This window comes from Telmatherina bonti, assembly GCF_933228915.1.
Source record: "Telmatherina bonti genome assembly, chromosome: 6".
Classification (NCBI taxonomy): Eukaryota; Metazoa; Chordata; class Actinopteri; order Atheriniformes; family Telmatherinidae; genus Telmatherina; species Telmatherina bonti.
The window spans coordinates 23,820,632-23,835,273 of NC_136624.1; the positions used below are offsets into that span (position 1 = coordinate 23,820,632).

Consider the following 14,642-nt stretch of genomic DNA (forward strand, 5'->3'; position numbering starts at 1 on the left):
AACACTGATATTAAACAAACATGTTATATTCCACAAATGTTATTAGCACTTTCCACTAATAAGATTTATCTATATCCATATGAGATCATTGTTCCAGTCCTCTTTTTTTCCAAAACAGCCATTGTGCATTGTGTGTTCCTGGGGTGTTGCTTTGCACTCCAGCCCGGGGTGCTGTACTGTCTCAAAGATAGTTTGCTAACAGACCTTTCACTCCATTGCCTCTAATGAAAATCCATACTAAACATTTAGCTCTGTGTGAGAAAGGGGGGAAATTCAATAAGACACATAATACAATTTATAAATTACAGGAAGAACCAATCGAACCAAATGGCAAAATGGAGAGATGTTTCTGCGTTTATATTTGTCAATTTTGCTAAATTTTGGGAAGTATATTTAATGGCCTGACTGGAGGGAGTTCAAAGGACCTATTTTCTCAGTCAAAATGAAAGTCAGCTTTGCATTTTACTCATTCTTCCTTTCCACACAGATTATCAGTCATGCCGCCAGAGTTGTCTCCACTGAGGTATTCCCCAAACTAATGGTCGCTCTTGGACATCACCATCGATAGTAAACTAATCTGCAGCCTGCGAGGCACAGGAAACAGATCTCATTAGCACTCATTGAACTATCTTCCAAGGAAACTTTCATCTTTAGACCACTCTGACAACAGGCTTGAAAGCCAGACTAATGTCACTTACTAGTTCTGGGTTTAATGGCTGACTGAAAATGTCTAATAGATGGATAAGCAGTAAACGAATGAAGCAATCTGTGGGAAGTTGATTGTTTTTTTTTTCTTTTTACTTTGTGCTGACATGTAGAGTGTTGTGACTAAAACTTTCCATCAAATATTTTGACACCCAACCACTTTAGATTAAAAAAAAAAAAAGGTTTCATGTATAACAAATGGACAACATTTACCAGAACAGCCAAAAATAACTAATGATAACATATGATATAAATAAAAACTTGGTGGAATAATGAAATGCCAGTTTTAGAATATTTTTGCCCATAAAACGTGTAATGTATTTTGTAAATAGTACATTTTCGTTTCAGTGCCAAGCGAGCTGATATTTGGAGCAATAGCTCCACTTTGTGGTGGTTGCTGCAACATACAACTTGAAGGTTGAAAAGTACACTATTATTGGCCACTAGAGGGCGGCACCAAATTCACTGTGCGGCCGCGAGCTTTTCTTGTTTATTTACAACGTACTAACTTCCTGTATCGGACTAGCTTTGTCCGTGTAAGCTAACAGACAGTTTAAATTAAGATTTATTTTCACGATGGGATGCGATGGCGGAACGATTCCCAAAAGACATGAGTTGGTCAAAGGACCTAAAAAAGTTGAGAAGGTGTGCTTATGTTTTTTTTTTTTAAAAAAAAAACAAACAAAAGTTATCTTGTTACATCCTGGAGACGCAGTCAAAGCTGTCGTTTTATTGCTAATGCAGACAAGCTAAACAGATTATGACTACTTATTGTAATATATTTAGGTAATTGTTAAGCAATAAAGACAAAAGAAAATCATTTCAATGTTTTTATGTATTTTTAATGTATTTATTTTCTTATATTCTGTGAGGAAGGGATTAACTTTAGCTTTAACACAGAGCCGTGTAATCTTCGTAGTTAAAATGAAGCTAAATAGCATTTCTTCTGACGTCCAGGTTGATAAGAATGCTGAACGAGCTGCCAAATGGAAGTACTGTGCTTTAAGCCAGGAGAAACTCAGACGCCCCATTGTGGCCTGTGAGCTGGGCAGGTAAGAAATACTTGTAGCTTTTGTTTTTGACAGGCAGAAAAAAAGTTAAATTAAATATTAATAAATAAATAAAATATATCTCAGAATACTGTGCGTAAGTAATGACAGTTTATTCCTTGTCATCAACTCAAACTGATGGATCTTGTCAGATTATAGAAGTTTGGCCTGAAGATTCAATTGCCATAATTTTTAACATGATATTCCTGTTCTTTTTTACTTTATTACTCTCATTACGCTATGTATTATGGTAGAAATAATTGTAGACTTTGTAATTAATAAATCTCGATTAATTGCATAATAAAATTTGCCCATAAAAAGCACCTTTTTTATTTAAATTGAGATGAAGAGATGATTGAAGCAAATAATAGAAAAGGAGATTATTATTGTAAACTCAGGCTTTATTAATATCTGGAAAAATGCATTTAACTTTTAAAACATAAAAAAAAAAAAAAAAAAAAGGAAACATCCTTGGCCAAAACTGAACAGACTCAAAGTTAAAGTGCCATTAAAAATGCTTTAACTAACAGCTGCAGCTCCAGTTATTCTCTAATTAAGAGTCTACAACATGGCACAGTCATTTTAACTTTTAAAAAAAAAATTTGTATCCACATTAATAGACAAAATAATATCTGACAGTAAACCTGGGCAGGACGCTGAAGTTGCTTAGTGGCAACTTTAGTTTGATTTTGCATCAGAGGCGATCACCTCCTGCTCTGACAGCAGCGTGGAGCTGCATGAAAACCAAGCTACTTGTGTTCTTTAGATGGGGGGAGGTGGGAAGAGGGAGGTGTTGCTAAAGGAGAAGAGAAAACTATACATTCTTTTATTGTTACTTGCCAAGAGTCCCAGGTACCACCAAAAAAAATGCTAGACTTGTTGATACTCGCTTTGTCACTAAAGAGTCTGAAACATTACTAAATATAGGGCCAATGCGGCTAAGATAGTAGCAGAAGTACCGTGTACATCAGTATAATCCGCATAACAGGAAATTGTGCTCTGACAAAAATTCTGCGATTTTTTTTTTTTTCTTTTTTAAACGCCTTAATGTTTCTGTAATTATATATATATATATATATATGTACATATATATATATATATATGTACATATATATATATATATATGTACATATATATATATATATATATGTACATATATATATATATATATATGTGTGTGTATATGTATGTATGTATATGTACACATACATGATATGAATACAAGATGAAAGAACAATCATGGGAAGAAAAGCCCCTGCATGGGATAAACCACTGGCAGATCACTGAAGTGGTCGATATAAACAAGTCCTATCAATGGCTGGAGATGGCTGGACTGAAGGACAGCACAGAGGCACTAACATGGCAGCACAGGAGCAGGCCTTGAGCACCAGAGCGATCGAGCCCCCGATGTACCATACCAGGCAGGATCCCAGGTGCAGATTATGCAAAGGAACCTCTGAAACAATCCAGCACCTCACAGCAGGGTGCAAGATACTGGCAGGCAAAGAATACATGGAGCGCCATAAGAAAGTAGCTGGCATAGTGTACAAGAACATCTGTGCAGGATATGGACTGGAGACCCCCCCAGTCCCAGTGGGAAACTCCCCCCAAGGTAGTGGAGAAGGACAGGGCTAAGATCCTCTGGGACTTCCAGATCCAGACAGAAAAAATGGTGGTGGCCAACCAGCCGGACATAGTGATCATGGATAAGTAGCAGAGGTGAGCCGTAGTGATCGATGTATCCATCCACAATTATGAAAATATCAGGAAAAAGGAGCATGAGAAACTGGAGAAGTACCAAGGCCTCAAGGAGCAACTGGAACTAGTAGTACCCATTGTCATCGGAGTATTGGGGGCCATGTCCCCCACACTGGAGAAATGGCTCCAACAGATACCTTATGAAACATCAGACATCTCCATCCAGAACAGCGCATATATATATACATATATATATATATATATATATATATATATATATATATATATATATATGTATATGTATATGTATATATATATGTATATGTATATGTATATATATATATATATGTATATGTATATATATATGTATATGTATATGTATATATATATATATATATGTATATGTATATATATGTATATGTATATATATATATATATGTATATGTATATATATGTATATGTATATGTATATATATGTATATGTATATGTATATATATGTATATGTATATATATATATGTATATGTATATATATATATATATATATATGTATATGTATATATATATGTATATATATATATATGTATATGTATATATATATATATATATATATATATATATATGTATATGTATATATATATATATATATGTATATGTATATATATATGTATATGTATATATATATATGTATATGTATATATATATATATATATGTATATGTATATATATATATGTATATGTATATATATATATGTATATGTATATATATATATATGTATATGTATATATATATATATATATGTATATGTATATATATATATATGTATATGAAAAAAATTAATATGATAAAATGATATATGTTACATCAGTCATAAAAAAAAAAAATCCAACCTTTTCTTTCATGAAGGGGAATGAAGACATTTGAGGACAACTGTAATAAAATTTATTTGTGGGTATCGGACACAATGCCGGTGTCCTCCCAAGTTGTCTGCTGGGACAAATATACATTAAAATAAAAAATAAAAAAACTGTCTCGTTCGTGTGGTACCTACACCGGCGCTCTGCTGCTCATTCTTTTCTATCAAGCACGCAATGAATTCTGGGATAAGAGAGGCAGCATAGGATGCATCGCTTGTAGCCTTCGTTTTATGCTAATCTGGAGCCAGACGAAGTGCAGACTTGAAGGGAGGATTTGAAGGAGCCTTTGAATTGGGACCGCACTTGGCGCTCCACAATGACGTATGTAGCCGACGAATCTGCACTTGGAAGTGTGCTGACCCTGAACTGAGACACAGCCAACGTGTTGCAGTCTAACTGTCCATTGTTAGAGTCTGAACTGAATATCTGAACGTCTTGTCCATATTGAATTTCAGACTTTACAACAAAGATGCTGTCATTGAATATCTTCTGGATAAGTCTGCTGAGCGTCCCAATGCCGAGGCAGTGCTTCACATCCGTGGCATCAAGGTACAGTTGTTGTGTGGCGTTCATCTACATTCATGTATACAGGAAGACTTTATTCCAAACAAGTATTTATGGACACATTTCTGTTAATTTAGTTTTGGTTGAAGAAAAGAAAATGTATTGATCCATTTATTTGCCATTGCAGGATATAAAGGAACTTAACTTGACTGATAACCCTGAATGGGAGGGAGAGAGGAGAAACACAAAAGGAGACAGATATGAAGACATCCATTGTGGCATGTTCATTTGCCCTGTTGTTGGTCTGGAGATGAATGGCAAACACAGGTAACCAACATTAATGAAGATAGTTAAATTTAGGAATACGTAATTGAAAAGAAACTGCTTTACTGAAGAAATATAATCCCAAAATCACATGTGTTCAAAATCTTCTCTGGGAATATCATATTAAATCTAATGTATTTTATGTTCAGAATTGCTGTAAACATGCACTCAGCTTTTCACATCAATGGTGCTAATTTCCGTCCAGTGGTTTTTTTAATGTGCCAATCTCAATTGTTTAAGGTTTGGGAAAAATTAAAAGTAAACATCTTGTGAATTATTAGAAATGGGCTCCTTGAATATTTGACCTCACACAATCTCTATGTAACTTTTACATGTTTACAATCATATCTGTTCTTCCCTGAATTAAGATTAATCTGACTCTCTGTAAAAAAAAAAAATTCAATCTATTTCTCACTATCTTCTTTGTTATCTTTTAAGTACTGGCAGTAGTAAAACGTTTACTAGCTAATACGCTATTAAAAAATAAAGCTTCAGCCAGTTAAACAAAGTGACTTATGACTGTAACACCCTGACCTTAATATCACCTTTTTAGTTTTTGGGATGGTTATGTCTATGAAATTGCCAAATACTGCAAAGATTGGAGAGGGTTAGACTTCCTATATGTATTATGTGTTTTCTTCTCAGGTTCTGTTACCTGCAAACCTGCGGATGTGTATTTTCAGACAGGGCCTTGAAGGAGGTGAAGACAGAAATCTGTCACAAGGTGAGTACAAGTCTGTTTTAATCACTGGTCTTCTTCTTTGGTTGTTGATTGTGAGCAAAATCTCAATTTTCATAAGAAATGTATTATCTTTGACTCTCAGCACATGGCATTGATTCTTCTTGTTTATTCACATAAACAAAGCTGTTATGTAAATAAGCTGCTCTGATATGAACCTAGACTTAGACATAGTTGCATTCTGGTAATGACACTGTCCCAGATGCACAACTGCTCCTTAAGCTGAAAAAAACAAATTGTTTTTTTTTTTTGTCCCTTCTTTATTTTTATAACTCTCGTGGGAGACTCTCAGAGCTTTATACAGCTTAATGGATTGCTGCAGCTGTCCAGAAAATTGAGAAAGATAAACAGCAAACAGCATACCCCCCCAAAATAAAGAGAAAAACCACAATCACAATGCCAAACTTTTTATAAACTTACTTAAGATGACAAGGTGTAGCTTACAACCAGACTGATGATTATCACATATTCCATGGGAAACGCTTGCTTAAAGGGCAAGAAACAACTTTACTTTGGTCCGGTCTGTTCATACAGCACGAGAAGCTTCCTCCACAGGGCTTGTTTTCTTTTTTTTGTGCAATGTACAATTGACCAGTGCAATTGATTTTATATTGAATGATACGCTTTGTCTGTGGCAAGGAGGGGGTTGTGCACACAGGGGTGTCTCTGTATCTAAGTGACACATTTTTTGTGTTAATTTTGTACTTTTTCGTGACCTTTATCAGCTGTTATTAATCTTTTTTTTTCCAACTTAATATCAACTGAAACGGTTAAGGCACAACGGTCTTTTTTGTGTTTGTCACGCCCATATCTGCTGTGCAGCCAATCACAAAATACTTCATGGAGCCCCATGAGAACAAGTTTTTCTGCTTGGCTGATGTGCTGAGAACAAGAGGCAAAATGTCCCCAGCCAGGCCTGTGAGAGCAAAATGATGTAATTTTGGAGGACATGTAGTTGATCTTTTAAATAGTTTTGGTTAATCTTATCTATTTAAAAACTAGATCATCTTAACTAGCTTGTTATGTTGTTTACTTGAGCTGTTTTCTAGTATTGTGACAAAAAGGACTTTTATGTTAAGTTCAATAACTAAACATTAAAATGTTTTCAGTTTTGTATCTTTTGCACTACAAAGAGCAAACAAGCTAAGAAGATTGTCTTTGCAAGCACCAAATGAGCTTAAAATATTTAATTTATTTTGCAGTGGTAATTTATTACTAATGTATTTTAAGGATATTTTTTGAGCTGTGTTTTTTTTTGTAGTTCTTTGACTTTGTTAACTTTCAAAAGTTTGTTTTCCCTCTCTGTTGTATCAAAAATGGTGTTGAAAACCATCCTTAAAAGATGGCCATAATTTCCCATAAATGTGCTATTTTGAGATATTAGGCAATACTTGTGCGTAGTTGTTTCCGTAGAAGTGGCTCAGTCATAAATCACTTGCTAACGGAGACAGGGCTTCAAACCACAAGGAAATCTGCAAGACCTTTCATGGGAAACTGTATGCAGATTCTTTGGACTTCAGATTTTCAATCGAAAATATAAATTGGACAAAATAATTTATCACTATGTTCAGCTTGTAAGTGATTTGACATTCTGGTTAATTACATTTTAAGAGAAAAGATTTTGTCTGTTGTGTTCATGCAGAGGAGACTTTTTGCATTTAAGTAGTTATCATGTATAGTACTCACAAAGAAAACATGAATTTCACAGAAACCAGTCAATTCGATATTGAATCGAGAATAGATTTATCAGCAAATGTTTTTACCAAACCAGACATCATACTGATCACTGTTTGCCAGATAATCTGTTTTTTATTTAATTGTCTTAGAAATGTGAATGTCTCTACATCAAATACATAATAAATAACAATGATAGTACAGTTTTTAAACAAATAAACACAGTTATGACAGGACCTAAAATTCACCGCAGTATTGTCAGAATGGTGAATTTAGTAATCGATTCCCACAAACCGAGCTCTTTAAGAGCATGTTACAGGTTAGAATCCCCCCACATAAATTAATATGTAGAAAAATATTGTAAGAACAAATATTGAAAAAAAACAAACGCAGGGGATTTATAAACGCACTATTCTGCGCTTTTGAAGTAGTTTCTGTCAGAATTTTACAACAGTATCTAAAACTGCAAGACAGGAAGTGACACAGATAAACAGATACTGTGTTGTGCTAAAAAAAATAAATAAATAAAGCACGCCTGCCATGAAAAGCATCCATTCACAAGGAGCACAAGTCCTGGTTTAAATCATAATGAATGAATCCACAATAAGTAGCACCAAGTAACTCATTCAAATACACAGATGACAACCAGATCAAAACAAAACTGTTAATAAACTCTAAAGTCATGTAAATGTGGATTGAGCATACAAATTATAATTAAAAAACAGTTTAGAAATTTACTGAATAACACAAACCTTGCCAGTCTGATGCTCATTTCAGAGCTTTACTCTCATGTAAAGTGTAAAAATCCCCCTATATAAAGTATGCAAAGGGAAGATTTCCCCACTTGCCTGGTGTGAAAAGTAAATTTCAGGCCCTGTAAGAATCATACCTGCTCTACAGTTTTGAAGTGCACAACATAATCATCACACCTCAGTTTTGTTCTACTGAAATTTTCCATAGGCTGCACAGAAGAAAAACATCTACCACAACTTTTTGTTATTTTAAGAATGATTTCATACATTAGCACACCTGTTGAAAGTAACTAGCACTGCTTGAGCTGCTCTTTGTAGCTAGCAGCCATGATGGTTCTATGGGAACAGTTGACTGGTTCAGCACTTTGTTCCTATGCCACTGTTCAAGGCAGTCAAGTGCCTCAGGAAAGGTATTACTCTCAAACTTATTGGCAAACATGCTGTTTGTGTTGATGATCCACAGAAGGTCTTCCACTCCATAAACACAAATATCTCGAATATAATGCCCTAAAAAAGAAAAACAGCAGTCAGGACATGAATGTTCACAGACGAATGAAGGCACAGCAGAGAGAGAAGCATTTGTCAGAAGTATTGAGGAAAGAGTTTAGAGAAGCACTGCGACTGGAGCAACATTATTCAAGATTAATTAATTACAAAACCTCCAAATAAATGTCTTTTTTTATTTTTACAATTGATTCCCTACATATATAATATGCTAAGTGTGTTAAAACTCTAATGTACTCTACCTTTACAACCACTGTGTGTCATTCCTTCTTGATCCCTCCACTTGATTGCTCGGATCGCTCCTGCCCAACCACCGTCAATATGGTTGCCTGGTGCCTCTTTAAACATGTAACCAGATAACATCAATAATTATGTGGCCCAATTAAAATGCACAAACACACTAATCCTTAGTAGGTGGTCCTAAATGCCTCCTACTGTATCACTGTTTGTCAGATATTGGGAAATAAAGTTATAAACAAGCCTGAATATACTTAGTCTATTCAGTTGAAACCTTTGATCTTGTTCAGAAAAACCCATAGGAGGACGTTTCCAAAAAGTCATATTTGTAGGACGTTTATACAGCAAAGTGGTTTTACTTCTATTTAACTGTTTATTCATAAAAAGCCAGTTTATGATAAAGGTCTTGTCAAGGTACTTAAAATGTATGGTCTGATTCAAATCAGTGAGTGTTATAGTCCGGTGATAATGAAATTATGTTGTCATTGTAATCCATTAGTTCATTACAGTTGTATTCATGTAATGCTAGCTGGTTAAACTAGTGGATTGAATCGTTATTTTCTTCTCTTCAGACTATGCAAAAACTAAAAGGAAAAAATTGAAATACTACAGAACCTAATACCAATGTGAAAAAACTTGTGCTGTCAAAATGAGCAAGTGTTTGCAAAGAGATTAATCTGTAGAATTAAGATATTTAGTCATTTTAACACATTAAGAACAAGTTATTACATTTGCCATATTAAAAATCTGGATTTGGTATGATTTAGCTTTATACCTTGACTTATATTAAGTGTATCAACCCTAATCCTAGCCTGGCTCATATTAAATGGATCCAACAGCCTATGAAATTCTGTACAATGATTCAAATAATTTGAGTCAGGTGTGTTTGAACAGGGATACATTAAAAACCTGCAGGATTGTGGCCTGAAGGACCAGTGCAGTGATATACATACATACATGAAAAAAAAAGAAAAAAAGTTCCTCCTCCTGAAAATTTCATGAACCACCATCCATAAGTTTTTGAGTTATCTTGAACACAGACAAGCAAACAGATAAACGCTGGCAAAAACATAAGCAATAATAAGGGTGTGCAACATTAGCTTCTAAGACAGCTTGATTCTTGAGTAATTGATAGGATGAAAATTGTAAAATAAATATTTTTCTCAAAGCCTCAGGCTATTAATTTGTGGCATTCCACGTGTTAAAGACCAACCAGTGTTCTGTATTAATAGTTGATATATAAAAAGTACTTAGTGGAAATTTAAAGTTTAAGTGTTAAGTCAGCTATACGCCATGCTGTTAAATGTGCTGGTTGACCTTGTTAAACCTTCTTGTGTTTTTGTATTTTGTGTGACGTTTTTTTAATGCTATGCTCGATGAAAGATTCTGTTACTGGCCATAAGAAGTTGTTGTTTTTATGTTAGTGCAGCTGTTTGAAACAAGGATATTACCTTTGATGTGGTTGAGTGTCACAAAGTAGTGCTCGTCTGGACTGAATGTATCTTTGGACCACTCCAACAGATCGTGAGCTATTTGACTTTTCAGAACAAAGTCTACAAAATCCCTTGTAAGCGCATAGTATGCTGTTCCAAAATAAATTTGCAGGTTGTGTGGAGGAGGACCTTTCTTCAATCCCTGTCCTTTTGGAACAACATGAGACCCTCTGATCTCTCTATGCTGGAGTTGAGTTCTGTGCCTCATTGACACTGGTTGTTTTACTCCAGGAGTCATGTTTTTGTCCCTCCACTCCTTGCTCTGCATGTACTCCACCAGTTCCAGGTTGCTCTTGACAGGGAAATCCTGACCACACAAATTCACCACCTTCTTCCAGCTTTGCTTAGACTTGACTAGATCCTTCATGCAATTTAAGTCAGCTTGCAAGCGTGAAAACCCAGCATAGGTCACTGTCTCTCTGCGGCTGGAGAGGAACACATTTTGAAAGCAGCTAGCTAGTCTCTGGACAGCCATCTGATACTCCATTGGTGCTTTGCCATCAACATGAATGCAGTAGATATTTTGTGGCATGTAAATGGCTCGCAACATGCGCACGAAAAGCTCCAACTCTTTGTGAATAGTCACAATGAAAGCTAAAGGGTATTCCTCTTCCTTGTGGCTGAGAGGTCTGGTGATAAAGTGTAGGTCAACTATTAAACTTGAACACGTCAGGTTGCTATTCAGGATATAGTTTTTCACCTGTTGACATAAAAAAAGAGATGTGTTAATTTTCAATGTTTTTCAGTGGATTATTAATGCAATTTGCAGTATGCAACTAATTATTTGACCAGTTTTTACCAGACGTGCAAATCTACATGCAATTTTCCAATGGTATGTGCACCAAAAAAGAAACAAAAAAAAAAAAATCATACCTGACAGTCACGTTTGCACCATTCTACTCCCTTCTCCAACTTAGGTAGAAAAGCTTTACATTTAGCAGAGATTGGTCTGCAACTTTGAGGCTGTAGGTACTTTTGCTCAGTTGGCATTTTAGTCTGAAAATAAATTAATGAACCGATAATAATACTCATCCCCAGGCAGAACAGGAAGCTGCATTTTGCCCCATGGAGCTGGCACATAATAGCTCTGTATCTTTGTAGTATGCCACCACCACCACCACCACAGATGAAGCTCCTGGAATGAAGACACCCAGTTTAGTTATTTGCATAAGGGTCCCAGATCCTTCAGGAATATTATTAGGGTTAAATAAGTAGGTTACTTCTATGCGATGAAGTCTGTTTTTAGTAGTTCAAGGTACCAAATATAGTTAATAAATTAGTATGATCTGATATGACACAATAACTCTCTCAACAATAGATTAAGACAGCTGAAAATGGAAATAGATTCAATTTAAACTTTATGTATATTTATTAAGTGAGACATTTGCTTATCATGAAAATGGGGGATTGTCGTGCTTTTTTTCTATTTCTGCAATGTGCAACAGATCGTCAGAAAACAAGCCTTTTGTGAGGTTAAAAAATTGCAAAACTCTTACAATCTTTGTGGCAGTGACAGATTCCTGTGAATGTATGACATAGAAAACCCACAGTTTTCTTACTTCTGCTACCACGCCCACAAGACAGCCAGAAGGCTGTGTGGTTTAAAACTAACAGCTCAACAACCAACAGCTTGCTGTTTTTTTATTGTAAATGCAACCATTAACTGCCAGATTAGCGTTTCACAGACGCAAAATGCCCAGTACTTGACTGATGGTCATTCACATGCTCAGATCAGGGAGAAGGGTATGCTAGAAAACAACCTAGAAGGCTCAGATGCATCCTGAGAACTTTTCTCTTGAGTATGGACTGAAAGGGGGCTTTCAGAATGCAGTTTTGTTTCAGCCATAACAAATGGCCTGTAAGCTTTTTAACTATTTCTCACACTGAAGTTTGAAATGGTTTGAGTTTGAATATCTATTGCAATATTGTACACATATCCTGCTTTCAAAGGAGTGATAATTGCCTTTCTTGTGACTTTTGTGAAAACAGAAGAAGTGTTTTCAGGACTAGTTTTGGTCAACACCACATTGGATGATTGTTGAAAACAGCAGAGGCAAGTTGATGATTATTTATCACTAAATAATGGCTAAACAGACAACAAGCATCGCCTATCTTTTTTTCCCCACATAGCCTGCAGGTTGGACTATATACTGTAGAGGACATAGTCCCAACATAAAACGTGAAGGGATACCTACACATAGCTTGCTCTTTGCAGCCTGCTTAAATCACTGTTCATAACCTGGCTATGGAAACGCTTCATGCAAAGTGATTGCATAACACTTTCCTGAAACTTTCATTAGTATTTATCTACAATATTTTCAGTTTTGTTTCCTTCTGTATTCAAGACGTGTTTCAAAAGTGTAAAAAAAACGGGCCAATAAATTCTCCCTTTAAAGCTCAATTGTAGTGGAAATTTTGTGAACAGTTTATTTTGACATTAGCACACACACACACACACACACACACACACACACACGTGCACACACACGAAACTTGCCATATGAGAGTCGTGAACCAGGGGATATTATGGATGCGAGTTTTGTAGTAAATATTTACAAATGTTACAATGCAGTATTGCATATAGCCCATTGCACTCTGGCTTTACATCTCTGAATGCTATTCTTAATTTCATATCAGTGACATGTCCACACTCGAGTACCCCTGTTGAGAGCAGCAGCACAGTTACAGATATCCACATGAGACTACGATGGAAATGTGTACGTTTATAATCTTCTGCTGAGATGTTTCCCTTCTAATGACCCAGTTCTTACCTGCCACTAATACTGGTAGAAGAAAGAAATGCCTAGTAAAATGTAAGTTTACTCTGAGAGTAAACGCCATGTTTACTGTCAGAATCAATAGAAATATGGTTTATAAAGTAATTATGTTTTTACTTTCTTAAGGCTAATTTGTGAAACTATTTTGCTGAGATGTTATAGTGTACACATAAAATATCTAAGGAGCACACAGGGAAAAAAAACAAAAAAACAACACTTGCTGACAGCGTATGCAAAGTCAAATGCCAAAGACAAGGTTAGCCATTTACCTTTGAGGCAGTTCAGTCTGAAGTCTCTTAGGTGAAGAAATAAAGGTTTACACATAAACAGCAGTTTAGCTTTCTTTTACCCAAATGGCTTCTCTGAGCTATGTTGCTACAGTCCATCGATGAACAGAAGTCTCCATCATCAGCAATGTCAGGAACAGTGGCAACGTCTATAATGTATCTGAGCTAAATTTGGCTGAATTGTTTTGACGTGTGCTGGTGGGAAGGCTTAGTTCTCTGCGCTTTAGATCGTGTCAGGGAGTCAGAGTGTCTTGCATTAGAGTGTGTGTTATTCTCTAGTTTATTCATAGCTGATTAAGTTGCTTCCCCCACATTCCCATGAGACGAGGTCCTTGCCTCGTTACCAGCAGTAACACCCAGTCACACATCTTGCACAGAGGAAAATACTCGAATACCTAAAGGATTTTTCCATTCTCCTCCCCCATACAGTTTCCTACTTACTGGTGCTTTGCATCTTTCTTTTTGTGTCCTCTTGCACTCTGTTGCTTTATCTCAAACCTTGAGAATCATTTCTTCTTCTTTGTTTGCAATACTGTTGATGTCCATCTGCCAAATTAAGGGTTTACCATTGAGTTATCCACGATATCTTTCCCTTGAATGCCACTTTTCTCTGTCTTCATCCTGTTTCCTGTCAACTGTAACAGGATTCCAGTTGACTTATTCACTGATTTGATAAGGTTTTCAGCTCACCAGTAGCCTGTGTTGTTTGTGTTAATGGCAAAGGCAGAGTTACTGACTCCAGAACAGCAAGCACAGAGTTTGTTTGCTGCTTGGTCAGCTTCTGAGATTATCCCTCTTGTGTTGAACAGAGCACATGGCATGAGTTCACACCCACTGAGCCTGCATTACAGCCACACAATAGATCCCCTGCTGGTTGCATGGGACTAATATTTGTGTTTCAAATGGGTGTGATTTCCCTGTTTTTATGAGACAGTCATGCAGCTTGTGTTGTTCATGTTAAAAAGGAAAAGCATACCTAAAC

General features: G+C 35.8%; 2 protein-coding genes across 2 annotated transcripts in view; one reads left to right on the top strand and one right to left on the bottom strand.

Moving 5' to 3' along the window:
• Positions 1 to 1,213: 1,213 nt before the first annotated feature.
• Positions 1,214 to 14,642, top strand: part of rtf2 (replication termination factor 2) — a 20,773-nt gene continuing 7,344 nt past the window's right edge. Inside the window, exons 1-5 of the mRNA XM_079241892.1 lie at positions 1,214 to 1,350; positions 1,663 to 1,757; positions 4,825 to 4,918; positions 5,061 to 5,200; positions 5,843 to 5,921. Of these exons, the coding sequence (XP_079098018.1) occupies positions 1,282 to 1,350; positions 1,663 to 1,757; positions 4,825 to 4,918; positions 5,061 to 5,200; positions 5,843 to 5,921 (477 nt within the window). The 5' untranslated portion in view covers positions 1,214 to 1,281. The remainder of the gene's footprint in view (positions 1,351 to 1,662; positions 1,758 to 4,824; positions 4,919 to 5,060; positions 5,201 to 5,842; positions 5,922 to 14,642) is intronic.
• gcnt7 (glucosaminyl (N-acetyl) transferase family member 7) lies at positions 8,631 to 11,676 on the bottom strand (the record flags this gene model as incomplete). The annotated part of the gene is made up of 4 exons (XM_079242833.1): positions 8,631 to 8,869; positions 9,109 to 9,204; positions 10,555 to 11,296; positions 11,470 to 11,676. The coding sequence occupies 4 exons, from the start codon at positions 11,674 to 11,676 to the stop codon at positions 8,631 to 8,633; spliced, it is 1,284 nt and encodes a 427-aa protein (XP_079098959.1).